The 14,854-nt window shown below is 54.3% G+C and overlaps 1 protein-coding gene across 2 annotated transcripts in view; it reads left to right on the forward strand.

Moving 5' to 3' along the window:
- Positions 1-6,335: 6,335 nt before the first annotated feature.
- The window catches only part of SEMA7A (semaphorin 7A (JohnMiltonHagen blood group)), a 28,314-nt gene continuing 19,795 nt past the window's right edge, over positions 6,336-14,854 (forward strand). For both annotated transcript variants that reach the window (XM_062584121.1, XM_062584122.1), the window contains exon 1: positions 6,336-6,553. In XM_062584121.1, coding sequence (XP_062440105.1) covers positions 6,400-6,553 — 154 coding nt within the window. In that variant the 5' untranslated portion in view covers positions 6,336-6,399. The remainder of the gene's footprint in view (positions 6,554-14,854) is intronic.

Consider the following 14,854-nt stretch of genomic DNA (forward strand, 5'->3'; position numbering starts at 1 on the left):
GGAAAAACAGGTCAAACTTCCAACGCATGGTGAGCTCATGAGCTGTTCCCATGTCCTGCTGGAAGAGATGGCAGACTTCCCATGTCTCATGGAGAGAGAAAAGGGTGTTTCTGTAGTGATGAGCCTTTGTGTCACCAGACAGAGGCTCTGGATTTAGAGCCAAGGACAATGCAGAACTGCAGACGCTTACCTTCTGCGTCATTTGGCCCAAGACTGTCTATTGGGGCCAAGGTAGGAAGGAATGTCAAGAGACATAACACTTTTCAGACATCTCTCCCTTCCTGGCGTGACAGATATCAGTGTTGGAAGTATTTTCACACTGCAAGGTCAATTTATCTTTAAATGAGTTTACTTTCCTCAGCAGCCTTTCATTCCTGGCCAGCTTATGAGAGTTTCTTTTGGCATTTTTCCCAAGCGCAGGTTGAGGTGGCTTCCTGAGGAGCTGGGGATTTGCACTGATTCCACAGAGGAAAACATAGATTCTACTCCATATTTACGGCAGGGAATGGAGGAGCAGATTGTGGAGACTGGACTTTAACTTGTGCATTACTAAGAGGACTTTGTGGATCTAAAGGAGCTAATGAAGGCCTCTGAGCCTCTGTACAAGGTGGATGGTGCTGGACCCTTCATGGGGCTGCTCAGAGCTGCATCAGTAAATGTAGCAAACGTGGAAATTAGTATTGCTGAGGAGGTTGCTTTGCCTGCTGCTGAAGCATAGCTGCTCTGCAGCGTGTGGCAATGCTGTACTGAAATCCAGCCTGCTATGCAGCAGAGGAGCACTGCAGTTAAGAAACAAAGAATTTCGGGTAAGCAACACACAGCTTGGCCCGCTGGACCCTCATGGGAAGACACAGCTGACTGTGCAGTGTTAGTATGTCAATATGCAGCTCTCCTGGTGACAGTGAGGCAGATCAATCTCAAAGCAACTTGCTGCTTTGTTTTAATTTTCTTTCAGCTGGGAAATGCTGTGCATTGCACTTTTTTTTTCTTTTTCTTTTTTTTTCTTTTTTTTTTTTTTAACCTAAAGCCTTTGAGATCCATGCTGAGCAGTGCCGAAGCTCCTGGCATGTGGCAGAGGTGTACATCTCACTGTTGACAGCACTGCTTGCTAATGTGGCCCCTATTCAGGTGTAACATGTTTGCCCACCAACTGGGTGCTTGCAATGGAAACGGTGAGGTGTGGTGAAGGGTTATCCGGACAAGTTGAATTAAGTCTCTGGCTACTTCTGGGGCAGAGCCTCGGTGAGCTGCTGCTATTAGTGAGTAGTTCTGCAAACCACTGGCCTGGGAGATCCTGCCTGGCATGTGCTGCAGGGATCCCCTCAGCAAGGGAGCTCATGCTGCAGAGAAGAAAGCGGTGGGGGGAAGACCCAGGCAGTGCTTTGTGCTGCTCTTCAAGGAGCACAAAAGTCCTGGGGCGCATGGTTCTTCCTCTGCTTCTTGGGTGGATTTTAAAGCCCTAAGGGTGGCATTTAGTGCGCAGGGGCAGTTGGATCTCTGACCTTAAACTCTAGTGACCATTCTTGGAGTGGTTGGCAGTAGATTTACTGTGTTATCCTTCAGCATCATGGCAAAGCAGAGAGGGAGATATACTAGCTGATCAGCCCCACAGATTTAGTCCAGCTTAGATGGCCAATGGAGATGAGCTTGCATGAAAGCAGTGTGCCTGGAGAGGCTGAAATGTTGGCAGCCTTGCAGGGTTGGAAGGGGGCAGCTGAGATTGACCTGCTAGTGACTGGTATGGCTTTCCTCAGGAATGCAAGTTGGAGGGGAAAATGTGTGTTAAAAGCAAAGTGCAGTAGCTTGCTGATAAACAATCAGCTTTGCCTCCTTCCTCCATCCATCTTTGCTTCCTCACTCCATCGCTCAACAGCTGAAAGACCTGCTGGTGCCAAAAGAAACAGTGAGTGGAATTTCACTTTCTTCATGTCAAAGTCCATGCTAATGAGTCTACTCATTCCAAAGGCAAAATGCAGTGGAAAGAAATAGCAGGAGTCCCATGCTTAGGCAGTAGAAATGCCAGAGCCTAAAGGTCTGATCCTTCAGGACTCTATAATGGTCATTCATACTTGTGTCCCAGGCTCATGGGACATCAGCTGTCCTGCAGCAGAGTCCCTGTCCCCTCTGCTGTGAAGCACAGGCTGGGTTCATGGAGGGTGGGGGGGAGAATTGCCCATGCTCTGTGCCAGCATATACAGTCTAGCAGTCCCCATCTCATCTTTGGAGGGACTGTGGAAACACTTTCTCACATGTGCCATGACAAATTAAAATGTTAGAAAAAGCAGAATCCTTCCTTCCTAGACTGCTAGCAAGACCCTTGATCACCTGAGATGTGCTAACTTTCTTGTGATTCATGCTTCGGCAAGTCTGATCCTTGAGTGAACCAGACAGAAACCTCTCCAGGAGGGGCTGAAAGAGAGAGAGGAAGGAATGTGTGTCTGCAATCTGACCTCTTGTTTGAGCATTCCTTGTTCAGCATCACAGCATCTGGCTGAGCTGGTTTAGAAGTGGTCCTAAGCAAACAAACTCTCCCGAAAATGCTTGGGAAGTGTGTGCGTGTGTGTGCTTAATGCCCGCTCATTTTTGGCTGCGTACTGCTGTGATCAGGGCACGGTTCTGCATTCAGCACTCCCTGCAAACTGACGCAGGGTTGGAACAAAGCCGACGAAGGAAAACGTGAAATCAACTCTGTATTCCTGGTGCAGCAAGCGTGCAAGCTGGGCTGCTCCTTGATCAAATCTTGTAAGCAGAGCATTACACAGTGCTGCTTTATATGCCTCTGTATATGCAGGGTGACTGTGTGTGTTCAGGGGCTGTTTTCCCAATTCGTTGCACAGTGTGAGGACAGTCCCTTGACCCCCAGATCTTACCCAAACTGTCAGCCCCTTTAAGTGAATAGGGTGAAACTGGGTTGATGAAAGGGGCTGGATGCGCCCTCCTGTGCAGTGCCTTGGGGTCTCCGTAGCTCTATCAGCCAGGCTCACCCCAGCTCATCGCAATCACACTGACGCAACTTGCAGAGAAGGGTGGGGATGCTAAGGGGAGCTATGGTTTTTAGGTGGAGCAGGTGGCTTTTTGAGCAAGAGCTTTGTTTTAATGAAGACCGTTCCTTTGAAAAGTTGTAATTAGCTTTTTGGGTGGGATGCTCACCACTCTCAATGTTTTTCCCTTCTGCTGTGGTTGTCTTTGCTGGTGATTGGTCTGCAGAGATCTCACAGCAGCTTTGTATTGAATTGCATGATTTGTAGGCAAGGACCTGGAACGACTGCTGGAGCTGTCAGCTTTGAGTTTGGAACCGGCCTTGGATTCTAGTCTCTGGTTTGCCCCAAAACCTTTGGATCCTGTGGATTTGTCAGCCTTTTCCTGTTCCCAGGCATGAAACTACTGTTGGGGCCCTGTGATGGGGAAGCAGCTGGAGAAGGTATCTACTAGTCAGTCTCCTATAAGTAGCTGTGTAGCTCTGCTAAGGAAGATACGGAGGTGCTCTTGTAGCATGTGCACATTGTAATGTGGCCTGATGGCTTCCTTCCTGCTCTGTAACCCCTAGATGCCAGGTCTAGCGCTGGACAGTCACAGTTTTGGTTGTACCTGGCTCCCAGAGTGGAAGAGAAACTGCAGTGTGGCTCAAAGCAGCAAGGAGACGAGATGCAATATGGAGATGCTATGTGACGTTGATACACAGCAAGCTGTTTGCTAAGCCTTTTGCGTAGCAAGGCACTAGAGCATCGGTATGAATCTAGGACTACAATATGATCCTGTGTGGGGGGTTGCTCAACTGGTGGTCTAGGGAATAGAGGACAGTGACATCAAATGCGTTTAACAGCTCAGATCTGAACACTTCTAAAATTTTGGGGGAGTTTGAAGCAGAATTTTATGCACAGGGGGTGCTGTTTTCAAGCGTAGGTGGAAAAAAAACCCAGAGCCAGCCACACAGAATACCAGAGCGTGTTAATTATGAGTAAAGAGAAGGGTGGAGGGGGGAAAAGCAAATTTGCTATCATCGCAAGGCCGAAGCTCTCCTAGTTCACCTCTGCTCAGAAACCCTCTGTGTTACGAGTTGGTGACTTTGTTGAGAACAGGAGCTGCGAGGCAGTTCCCCAGGCTGCCAGCGTGCAGGAGCGTGGCCACCGGGTCGGCCTGGTGATTCGCTGGCACGGATCCATGAGTGGCGCGGCGACGTGAACACACAGAGGGATGGGATGGGGAGGGATTAGAAATAGTCAACTACATGCGCATCCTCTTACAGCGTCACATAGTTGTGAAGTTGCCGTGTTCAGTTGGATTGAGGCTGCGCTCTTTGTCCACCCTGGAGCAGGTTAAGTGAGATGTCCTCAGAAAGGTCCCTGCTCCATCATTTGTCTGCTGATCTGTCCTAGTTATCTGGGCCTGGCTGTGGTCTTGCTGGTGCAGGCTGCCAGCCGTGCTAGTCCCATTTGGGTGGCGACTTGGTGCGGTAAGATTGTTGTTACGTGAGCCACGTGAAAAAAAAAACGCGTCAGGTTATAAAAGACAAAGCAGGTAATGCTGTACGCAAATTCCATCTGTATAGCCCAAATCCTGGTGAATGCAAACTGTTAAGTTGTCGTGTTTATTAAGGAACCAGCACGGGTTGTTTGGCTTAGGCTGTTGATTTGCAAATAGTGCCCTCCTGTTTCTTTTTCGCTCCTGACTGTGGGCGAGAGCCTTAATGAATTACACATTTTTTAGCAAACCTTCTCTGACCCGCGCTGCAGGAAAGCAAGTGGTAATGGGTTTGAGTACCTCCGGGATCCATGGGACAGGTAGAGAAACGCAGTGACTTCTGGGGTGAAATGGACGGTTGCTTAAAGGTAAGCAGCGATGCGGAGCAGTTCAAAGCTAATCTGGGAATCACCATGCGCAAAAGTGGGAAACCAGAGCTGCTCTGTATGTTGTCACGCTGTAATTACCCAAACGGCTATTTGGTTAAAGAGAGAGATGAAACCCCCATGCTTAGAGTTAGTGGGAAATTCCTGAAGGTCCTGAAAATAGATAATTAGCTGGCTTGTTAATTTTTTGCTTCCTCAGAAATGTCCCCTTGACCTGCTACTGTTCATCTCCTTCAGGAGCAGAGCAATCCTGGGTCTAGCTTCGGTACTGAGTTGAGAGCGCAGCTGTGTCTCTGATGTCCTTGTGAGTTCCCCGTGGGCTCTCCTATTCTGGTCACGTCTGACCTCGCTCTCCTCGCACGTAACGCCCTGCTCTTCTCATTAACAAATCTCACGGTGCTTCACAAAGACTGTCAGCCCTTGCTGGCCTCCTGATGGGGAACGGAGGTCTGGCAAAATGAAGCGACTTTCCAAAGATCGCAGCACAGCTCTGGTGACAGGCCAGTCCCGTGAGCCAGTGCGCTGTGCCCCGCTAAGCATCTTGTCATTTCGGAGGGCGTTAGCAGGACGAAAGTCAGCGTGAGATCTTACAGAAAAGGGTATTTGTTCACCAGATCTCTAAGTTAAATGGATTTCATGCATCCGTGCTCACACTCACATGCTCACAAGCATATGACACATGAGGGAAGCGCGTGCTGGGATCATCGCTGTGCGGCCCAGGAGAAGGGATGCTGGCTGTCGAGACCTCATCGCAACTCTGGTGTTCTTGACTTGTGAAGATGAATGAATTTTGGGGCAAAATTTTTGTGTTAGGAGTGGCCCGTTGCTGTGATCTTCTTGTTTAGCCCTAGCAGGAAGAAGGGTGGTGTGTGAGCGGAGCTACGCTGCAGCCTTGCTGCCTCCCCCGATGTCCGAGGCATGGTCTTCCGCGGGGGAGCTGTTCTTGCACGGCTCTGCTGTCAGAGCGCGGCTTTTTGCACTTGAGATGTCTCAGTTAAGCAACTGGGAACAGTGTCCTTTATTTCAGCCCGAGCCAGTCTTCGCACCCTTGGTCTGCTCTTGCTCTCTCGCACGCGCGCACACACACACACACACACACACACACACGTTTTCATTTTTACTTAATTCATATCAACCTTAATATTTCTGTTACAAATCTCTTCATTGTCTGATAAGTTTGTGGCAAGCCTTAGGCCAGCTGCAGTTTTTCTCAAAGGAGCCTGAAGGCAAGTGAAGCTGTTAGGCTCCCACCTTTCACGTCTAGGAAAGGGAAAAAACGAGGGGGGGGCGGGAAGAAAGAAAATGAGAATAGAGATAGTTTGCAAAGCCTGAGAATACACATTGCTGAAGATCAGGAGGCAAAGAGCCGCTGTGCAAGGGAGAGGCTTTTGAAAAGCCTGGGGGGAGTCTGGTAGGGTCTTTTTTTCTTGTTTTGGGGGTTCTTTCTCTCCTTTGCAATGAGGAGCTGAGGGAGGAAGCTTAGTCCCTCCCTCGTTTCCACTTATTGGCTGCCCTGGACCCAGCCCCTCGCCCTTTACGGGGGAAGGCACTCATGCTCGCAGTCTGCGGATCCCCGCTCTCCGGAGAAGCAGAAATGGGCAGGAGGTCCCCGGCTGCCCTCCTTGTGGCCCTGTGGGCCAGCCAGCTGGGCCTGTGGGCGGCGGGGCGCTCCAAGGTGAACCCCAGGATCATCACGGCTCCCCGAGGTAGGTCCCGGCGCGCAGCCTTGACGCGCGCCAGCAGCGTGCGGCCGGCCGCGATTCCCTGCCGCCGGGCGCTGCGGTTTCCCCTCCCGTCGTGTCTCTCGGGTGGACTTGCTCTTATTTTATTTTGTTTTTTTCTTTTGCCGCTTTGGGCAGGCTTCTGGCTCTCGTTTCAAACGGCCGTGGTCTCAGAAAGGGCTTTTAACCTCCTTGATTTTTTAAAAGATGTCAGGGCAAGAGAGCTGAACAAGCCCCTTACCCCTATATATTCTGAAAACACTTCCCCGCAGGCTGGGTGTGTTAAAGCCAGTGGACAGTCCCGCGTCCTGGAACAGGCACGGGTGACCGTTTCCCCCAGCTTGCAGGGAGAAACGAAGAAGTGTATTTGCATCAAACAGTTAATTTTCCTATTAATCTGATGCGCTTAGGCTGTTGCAAATGAGTTGTGCTGCTAAATATTTACAGGCGACCTCTGCGAGGAAAAAACCCTGCCGCGGGAACGGCTTGGGATCAGGTGCGGCCCCGCTAGATCCGGAACAAAGAGCTGCTTCCGAGGGGGCAGCGCGTGCCCGAGGCACGGCCGTGGACGAGAGCGGGCTCACGGGCGCCGGTTTTATCGTGCCTGCGGATTAGTGCCCTCCGGGGAGGATTTGGCGGAAGACCCCGGCTCGTCCCCGGTGGTTCTGGTGCTGGTCTAAGCCGCCGGCTCAGCGGAGCTGGGGGTCTCGCGCCGCTGCCCTGTATTTTCCGTGCGTCGAGAACTTCGGAGGACGGGAATTTGCGGTGGGTTATTCGGCGCCGTCTGTTACTCCTCTGCCGGGAGCCCTCGCGGCCCCCGTCGCCCCTGGAAACGCGGGGCAGAAGCGCCGGGCGCGTGGCCCGGAGGCGGCTCGCGGGGGAGAGGCGCCGGGAGGGCTCGCGCGCGGCCTCCGCTCCACGCGCCGGCGAGCGCCGCGGTGCCGCGGCGCCAGGCGGAGCAGGGCCGGCGGGGGGGCCCGCGCCTTTCTCCGCAGCGTTTTTTCCCCCGCCCCGTTTGGCAGCGCGAGGCGAGGAAGGGTCGCCTTGCCGGCGGCCGGCGTGGGTGGCCGCGGCCGGCCGAGAGCGACGGGGCTCCCGCGCCGCCCGCCGTGCGAGCGCCGGCCGCGGCGCGCAGGCCGTGCGTAGCTGTTCGGCCCGGCTGTGTCAGCTGGTGAGGATCTGCCACCGAGAAATACCGAAGCCAATTAGCGTTAGGACGCTTCCCTGCAAGGGGATCCGCTTGCGCTTACCTCTGTTTCTCTGGTGCTTTTTTTCTTTTTAAAAAAGCGTAGCTGGGGCGCAGTCAGAGCGCTAGCGGAGGCAAATACGTGCTGTCCTCTCCTTAGGAGTCAGTCGTGCTTCCTATTTAACAGATTGCATTTTGCTCCCCGTAACCTCTATCCTTCAGAGAACGGGTCCTCACCGAGCGAGGAGGAGGGTGGACCGGGATGGAGCATGGCGGTGGGAGGAGAGGAGCCGCCGGCGGCGGCCGAAGAAGTGGGACGGAGCCAGGTGGGGGGAAAAAGGGGGACGCGATGGGTGGCAGAAAGCCCTTCCCTGATGCCCCCGCCGTAGCGAAAGGCATCTCCGGGGCGGGTAACCTGCCAGCGGGCCCGGCGCGCCGGCTCGCGGCTCCCCGTTGCGCCCTGCCCGCCGCGAGGGGCCGGGCGTCCGCGGCGCTCGCCTCGGCCCGGGGCACCGCAGGGCCTCGCAGCTCTTCAGCTGGTGACATTTCTTGCACGCACGCCGCGGCGCAGCGCTGGGGCCAGGCAGGGAGCCTCCGCGAAGGCGCCCGGAGGCGAGCGCAGATTTGCCCTCCTGGCGCCGGCCTGAGCCCTGCTCTCCGCAGAGCAGAAGGGTCCGAGGGGTGCGCGGGTGTCTCTGCGTCCCGGGTCCCTCCCCGGGCGCCAGCTCTTGGGAAAAGGAGGGAATCGGCGCAAGCGGCAGCTGCCTCCGCAGCCACCCTTGGAGCCCGCAGCCCCGGGCGCTGCCCTGCTCGGCGTCCCTCGCGCAGCCCTGGCCCTGCGGCCGGAGGCCGTAACTGCTCCGTGGCTTTGGCCCGCAGTCCCTAGGTGTCTGGTTTTCTTAGCAAGAAATAGGTTCGGTGAGATCCTCAGCTGTCGGCAGAAAAATTACGTTGCTGGCTTGGTGGCGTGACCCGGAGCTCGGATCTGGAGACAAAGAAACGAGCCGGCTTCTCTCCCGCCTGCGTTTTAGTAGGCTCTGTGGACTTTGGGCTTGCGGTGTTGGGCCCGCCTGCGGGTGCCAGGCACCGCCAAGCGTGCCGCGGATCTGCCGTCTCCACCGCCTTTGGACGCGGTGCGTGTAAGTGCAGCTCCGAGACTTTGGGCAGGGCTTAGCGCTGCCTTTGTTTTGCCTCCCTGCTCCCGCAGCGCCGTGTGCGACGGGGTGAGGAAGAGGCCTGAGCAGAACTGCTGCCCGGAGTCAGAAGGCTTTTGAGACCACTTAGTGCCACGGGCGGTTTGCAGGCTCCCTGGAGCTCTCCGGGCGAGCAAAGCCTTGCACAGGTGCTGGGCTCGTGGGCAGAGCTGGGTGAGCAGTTACTTGAAAGCACGGCTGACTCTGCAGGGTCTCTTCCTCTTGGAGAAAAGCAACGCTCAGCAAAGAGCTGAGCTCGGCTCTTGACCCTTGGCCAAACCTTATATGCTTAAGGTCCTTTTTGCTTACAAGGCCTTTGCTATCTTCTCCTTCACAGCTGGGCTGGCCTACAGATGGCCTGGGGGAGTGTGTTCTGGTTTCTACCCTTCCCGGTACCCTAGTGAAGGAAGACTGTAGTGGCAAGTTCCCTATCTGCTGTGATTTTCCAGAGTTGCAGCAAGTTCAGCTGTAGCAGCCTGTACTGGCACAGAGGAAAGCTTGTATCAACCTTGTGTGCTGTTGCTTATCTTCCCTTCTAATTTCCTCTCTCCCTTGCTTTGTATTTTTCTAGCCAAGCACTGGTCAGCTGGGCTTTGCTTTGGAAAGGTGTGTTCAGATCCCACGCGGAGCGTTTCCCTGTCGCAGCAGGTGCATCTGTTTACTGCGTCGCTCTGCCTGTAGCAAGGGAGCCCGCGGTGACCTGGGGCTGGGCAGAGCTGTCCGGGTAGTGGAGCAGACAGACAACCGACTCCGCGGAGCGGGAGGAATGGCATCCCAGGCTGGCTGTCTCCTGACCGGAAAGTCACCGAGCATCAGGAGAGCAGAGGAGTGCAGATAAGGTGGCAAGAAGCCTGAGGGCCGGCTCAGCCCGCTCTCGTAGCCGGGGTGAGCTGTCAGCCGGGCCTTCGGTGCAGTACAGGAGCGATTTTTGCAAACGCCCAGCCCCTCTCTGGTGGCCTGGTGCATTTTTACCTGGGGTTAGGACGCAGTCTGTTTCGTTACCCCCTTCTTTCCCATTAACAGACGGGGCTCTGGAGCTGGAGGAACAGGTTCTGAGTTGACGTGCAGTTTGCGGGAGATCAGCAGGTCCCACGGGGGAAAGGAAAGATTACACGCTTGACCCTTGGCTGCCCCATCTGGGCGCTTTGGCTCTAGCCTGCCCTGGCTCGGGAGCGGGGGTGAAATGGCGATTCCTGGAAAATGCCCACGCTGCCCGCAGCAGCTCCGGGGCTTTGCCAAGCCAGATGCTTCTCCTTGGCCCTGGGAGAAACCGTGCCAGCAGCATCTCCGACTGCTTCATCCCCAGAAGTGCTGCAGGAGCTCAGAGCAGCTCTCCATGCCCACTGATGCAGTGGTGCCGCATTTAGCTAGGGAAGGAGAGGAGAGCTGGGAAGACATGAGGCCAAATTCATACTGATGGGGATCGGAGGCAAAGGGAGAGGTTACGGTGCTGCTGACAACTCTTGTTCCTGGGTGACAGTGGCACCCTTTCCTCAGGAGCCATGGCCCCGAGGGTGTGAAATGTCTTGGAGGACATGTAGCTCTTCACATGTAGCTCTCAGAGGATCAGCATTTACAGGAGAAAGCTTCTCGCTTTCCCAGCAATGCTATTTTCTGCAGACGGCTCATTTTCACAGGATGGGAGATGCTGGTATCATAAAATGTTGGTTCAAAATATTTTTTGCTCTGCACAGATTGAAAAAGAAAAACAAACCAAATAAACCAAGCAAGTGAATCACACCCACCTCCTGTTGCAGGAGCACGACACAAAAACAACAGACATGGGAGAACTAATAAGAGTTGTGGCTGCTTCACTGAAGTGCCCAGAGCTGGGAAAGAGTGTCAGAGTTCAAAGCGCTGTCTCCCTGCCCAGCCCCAGCTCTGTCCCAGCTGTGGGACAGCTTCAAGTTCAGCATTGCAGCTTGACTGCAGAAAATGGGGCTAGGAAGATTTTCTCTAGGTGATGTAGTCCCTCTTGGTGCTTAAGGCAGGATAAACTAAATCCAAGCCTGAATACAGGATGCTTTTTTAAGAAATTTATATCCAGAAAAGGGGCTTTTTTTGGGCTGGAACTTGAGCTGGAAGCAGGAAACTGCTTGTTTTGCACTCAGTGCTCTCCTATTGAGCTATGTCCGTGCTGTGTAGCTATTCCTGGTTGCCCTGAGAATAGGACTTGTTTCTCCTGTTCCTGTGCCCTTCTCAGTACTTTGCCTTTCAATCTGCAGCTCCACCCAGCATAGTAGGCTGTGGTTGGTGCTACAGAGAAATACTATAACAGTGCCACAAGAAGGTGGATGCAGAAGCATCACCTCACCCAGATCTTCAGTAATTACAAAACAGCTCAAGTTTGGAACAAGAGCTTTCCTTTCTTATTCCTTTTAATAAATCTAATACTGTCATTAATGACACTTCTGGATCTTTATAGCCAGTCTCATCTCCAGGACCCTGTTGAACTGGCCTTAGCTGCCTCCTGCAGCTGTGACTTCATCTGCTAGTTACCTACAGAATTGAAGTGTTTTACTTTACTGGCCCTATTTGTACTGGGATGGAAAGAGGAGCAGGCGTCCCAAGTTTAGGGAGCTCTAGGAGCTTCCTTGGTGAATGCATGGATATTTCCAACCAAAACTTGCCGCTGGACTGATCACAACGGTTGTGGCCAGAGGTTTGCTTGTATCATGGATAGTGCTTTGCCAGTGTCGGAAAGTCTGGTCTGGTGACTGCCTGTAACTCGGTGATTGGGTTTCCAGGTCTGACTAGTGCAGTACTTCAGCCAAAGAGGGAAGCGAGAAGAATGGATGTTGTGTGCTCTCGGTGACGGAGGTCGAGCGAACAGAAAGGGGATGCAATAAACATCTGCACGGCCTTCTCCAGCACGAGTCCAAAAGGCTGCGTGGCTTCCTGAGCAGGGCTGAGAACCGGCTGACATTCAGTGCAGGGATGGGAAGCCTAGAGCAGCAGGTAGGAGGGCCACAAAGAGCACGGCAGGGCCCTGCCGAATCTGGCCAGAAAGCCCCTCTGCTGCGCGCATAATCCTTCCTGCGTTCTGCAGGGAGCTGAAACGTCATCCGCGCTCGTAAACTATCCCTTCAAACCTCTGCAGAGGCTGGCCAGGCTCCACATGCCGCTGCAGAGCCCCCCCCTCGCTAACCTCACCTGGGGGAAGGCGTTTGGGCTGGGAGGAAAGGGCGTGCGGCAGCGAGGGGGGGTTCTCCGATGCCGGAGGCTGCGGTGCTGGTAACTGGCAGCCGGGGAGACGAGAGGTGGCTGCCAATTAAGCTAAAAGGTAAAGTGGTTGTTTTGCTGGTGTGTGTGCATGGGGGTGCTCGGGGCGATTTTTATCCTCGAAGGCTTTTTATGATAAATCAGTCTCTGGAAACTGATCTTCCTATGGAGAGGGCCAGCGGTGCTCTGCAGATAGCAGCTATCCTGCTAAAAGCATCCTTTTATTGTGCTACAGTCGCTCCAGTGCCCGTATAACGAAATGCTGTAATCATAGGGCAAAGTTCTCCAGCTTCCAGCAGGAACACAGCGTGGCTCGGCGCGGTTATTACAGAGAACGGTTCTTGGGATGTAACAAAACCTGGCTCTAAATTTAGCTCTCGCGATCCGTAGGGCGCAGTCAGCGGCTCGGCTCTGGGGCTGGCAGGGAAAACGTACCTGCCAGAGGACAGTCCCCGCGACCGGCTGCTCCGGAGGGCGCTCGCGCGGTCGGAGGCCTCTGCTCTGGGCTCATCTCGCGGTGGCACGAGCTTCGGTGCTGCATGATTTCCTTGGGGAGGGGAGGGGGGCGGCTGGTAACGCGTTAGCATGCCCTTCCCGCTGCCTGCGCGCGGAAAACACTGCAGTACCTGTCACATGCTCGCCTTTTGTTTAAATAGGAGAGACCCGTCTTTCACGGAGAGCAAAGCGCTCCGATTCAAGCCGTCGGAGGGCTAAAAGGGGCCTTGTGTTGTTGCTCTGGTTTGTGAAGTCCTGGCTGACGGCAGAAGCTTTGAATCGAGGCTTGTTTCTTCCAGCCGCAGGTTAGGGGTCTTTTCCCTTTTATTGCTTGGTTAATGAGCGTTGGAGACTGCTGCCTGCTCTAGCTCGAGCTGGAAGGCCCCCAGCAAGAGAGAATATGGGTTGAGTAGCTCACAGAGGTGCTTTTGAACGGACATGCCCATGCCCAGGCAGCTGGATTATCCAACTGGGATGTTTCTCTCTTCCTGCCTTCGTTGAGCCCCTTGAGCTGCGTACCGCTGCCAAGCTGCCCTGGGACTTACCAGAAATAGAGTGGAATTCATTAATCGGCCTGAATATTTGCCTTATTTAACGCGATTCTGAGAAAGCGTATTTGTCTAGTTAGACTGTGCTTTGTGGGCTCGAGGCTTTGAGTGTGCAAGCGCAGCCCCCCTGGGCACGTTGGGTTGCGCACAGGCTAAGAGCTTTTGCAAGAGCAAAGCACTTGGCCATGTATCCCCGATAACGTGGGCTGAATTGTTTCCTCTGCTCCGGAGCATTTTGCTATTGATGGCAGCGGCTTTCCCAAGGGCAGCGGAAAGCTGCCACATGAACATCCCATGATTGCGGGCTCTTTAGGAGCGGTCGGGGCGAGGGGGGAAAAAGCCAAACCAAATGCGAGCAGCAGCATATGGTGGCGGCCGGGAACGTAGCTTGGCGGAGGGGTGGAAAGGTCCCGCTGCAGAGAGGAGGTGGCTGTTACCGGTATATCAGCATAGCCTTGCTCCTTTCTCCGAGGGGGGCAGGAAGGGTGCGAGCGCCGGGAAGGTGACTTTACTGGCTTAGAGGGAGTCGGGAACAGTTGGGGAGGGATGTGAGAAGAGCTAGCGTGAGGTCTCTTGGCAGATTATTAAATGCTGCCTGTCTCCAAACTGTCTTGAGGGAGAGACAGAATGAGAAATACCGAACAGATGAAACCTGTCACTCTGACTCGCTACAAAATTAAAATAAAAAGAGAGGAGTGAAATGTATAAGGCAATCAGGCCTGGGTTTGAGTAACGCAGGCTTCCCCACTGCATTTTTCCTCCCCGTGCTTCCACACCTATCTTTATTTTGGGGGCAGCAGCAGTTTCCCACGCTCACGTTGACCCTTCTGTTGTCTGCTGGGCACAAGTCGCCTTGCCTTTTCTTGCTCTTGCCTTCTCTTGGCCCCCCGATTTCCCCTGCCCCAGCCGACTTCGCAGAGCGAGCTGCCTTTCTGGGGCTCCCTGCTTGATGTGATTTCTCCCCTCGCGTGCCGGGGAGCTGCTGTGGTGCGGCTGGGGCAGAGCACCGTGTCCCCCGGCGCCAACCCCTCTTATCCTGGCAGCAGCACGCCGCCCCGGCCCTTTGATCCGAGCTGTGCTGCTTTCGGAAAGCAAATTGCAACGTTTCGTACGGGGCGGCGGGCACGGGCAGAGCGCGGTCACGGCCCCTACCTCCCAGGCTGCTGAGAAAGTCCTTTACCTTCTCTGTTTGCCTACTCTCTCCTCCCTAGGTACACGTGTGCTCTCGGCGTACGGGGAACACGGCGGTGGGAGTGTCCGGCGGAAACAAAGGCAGCGTGCGCTGGCTTCAACCCGCTGTCTACCTGGCCAGCAGCGCCCTTCCTGTCCTACGTGGTGTCAGACACTTACGAAATCCGTAGGAAATGACTGATGCCTACAACTCGGCTGGTTTCGTCTGGTGCCTTTCCAAATCCTCGCCCTTTACAGATCATCTAGTTGTAGCTGGTGGCTGCTCTTAGACACCAGCAGTTGGTGCTAGAAATGAGTGTAGTGGTGTTTGGTCAAGTTTTTCCTGGTAGTTGTGTGCGCTCGGAAGAGGGAGAGAAGAGACGTGGGCAGCGTGGCAGCAGCTTGCTGACTGCTGTGAAAAGCTGTTGTGGTGGCCAGACAGACAGCAGCTGCCCTCCGAGGGAGGTGGGTG

This window comes from Rhea pennata, chromosome 10 (assembly GCF_028389875.1).
Source record: "Rhea pennata isolate bPtePen1 chromosome 10, bPtePen1.pri, whole genome shotgun sequence".
Taxonomy (NCBI): Eukaryota; Metazoa; Chordata; class Aves; order Rheiformes; family Rheidae; genus Rhea; species Rhea pennata.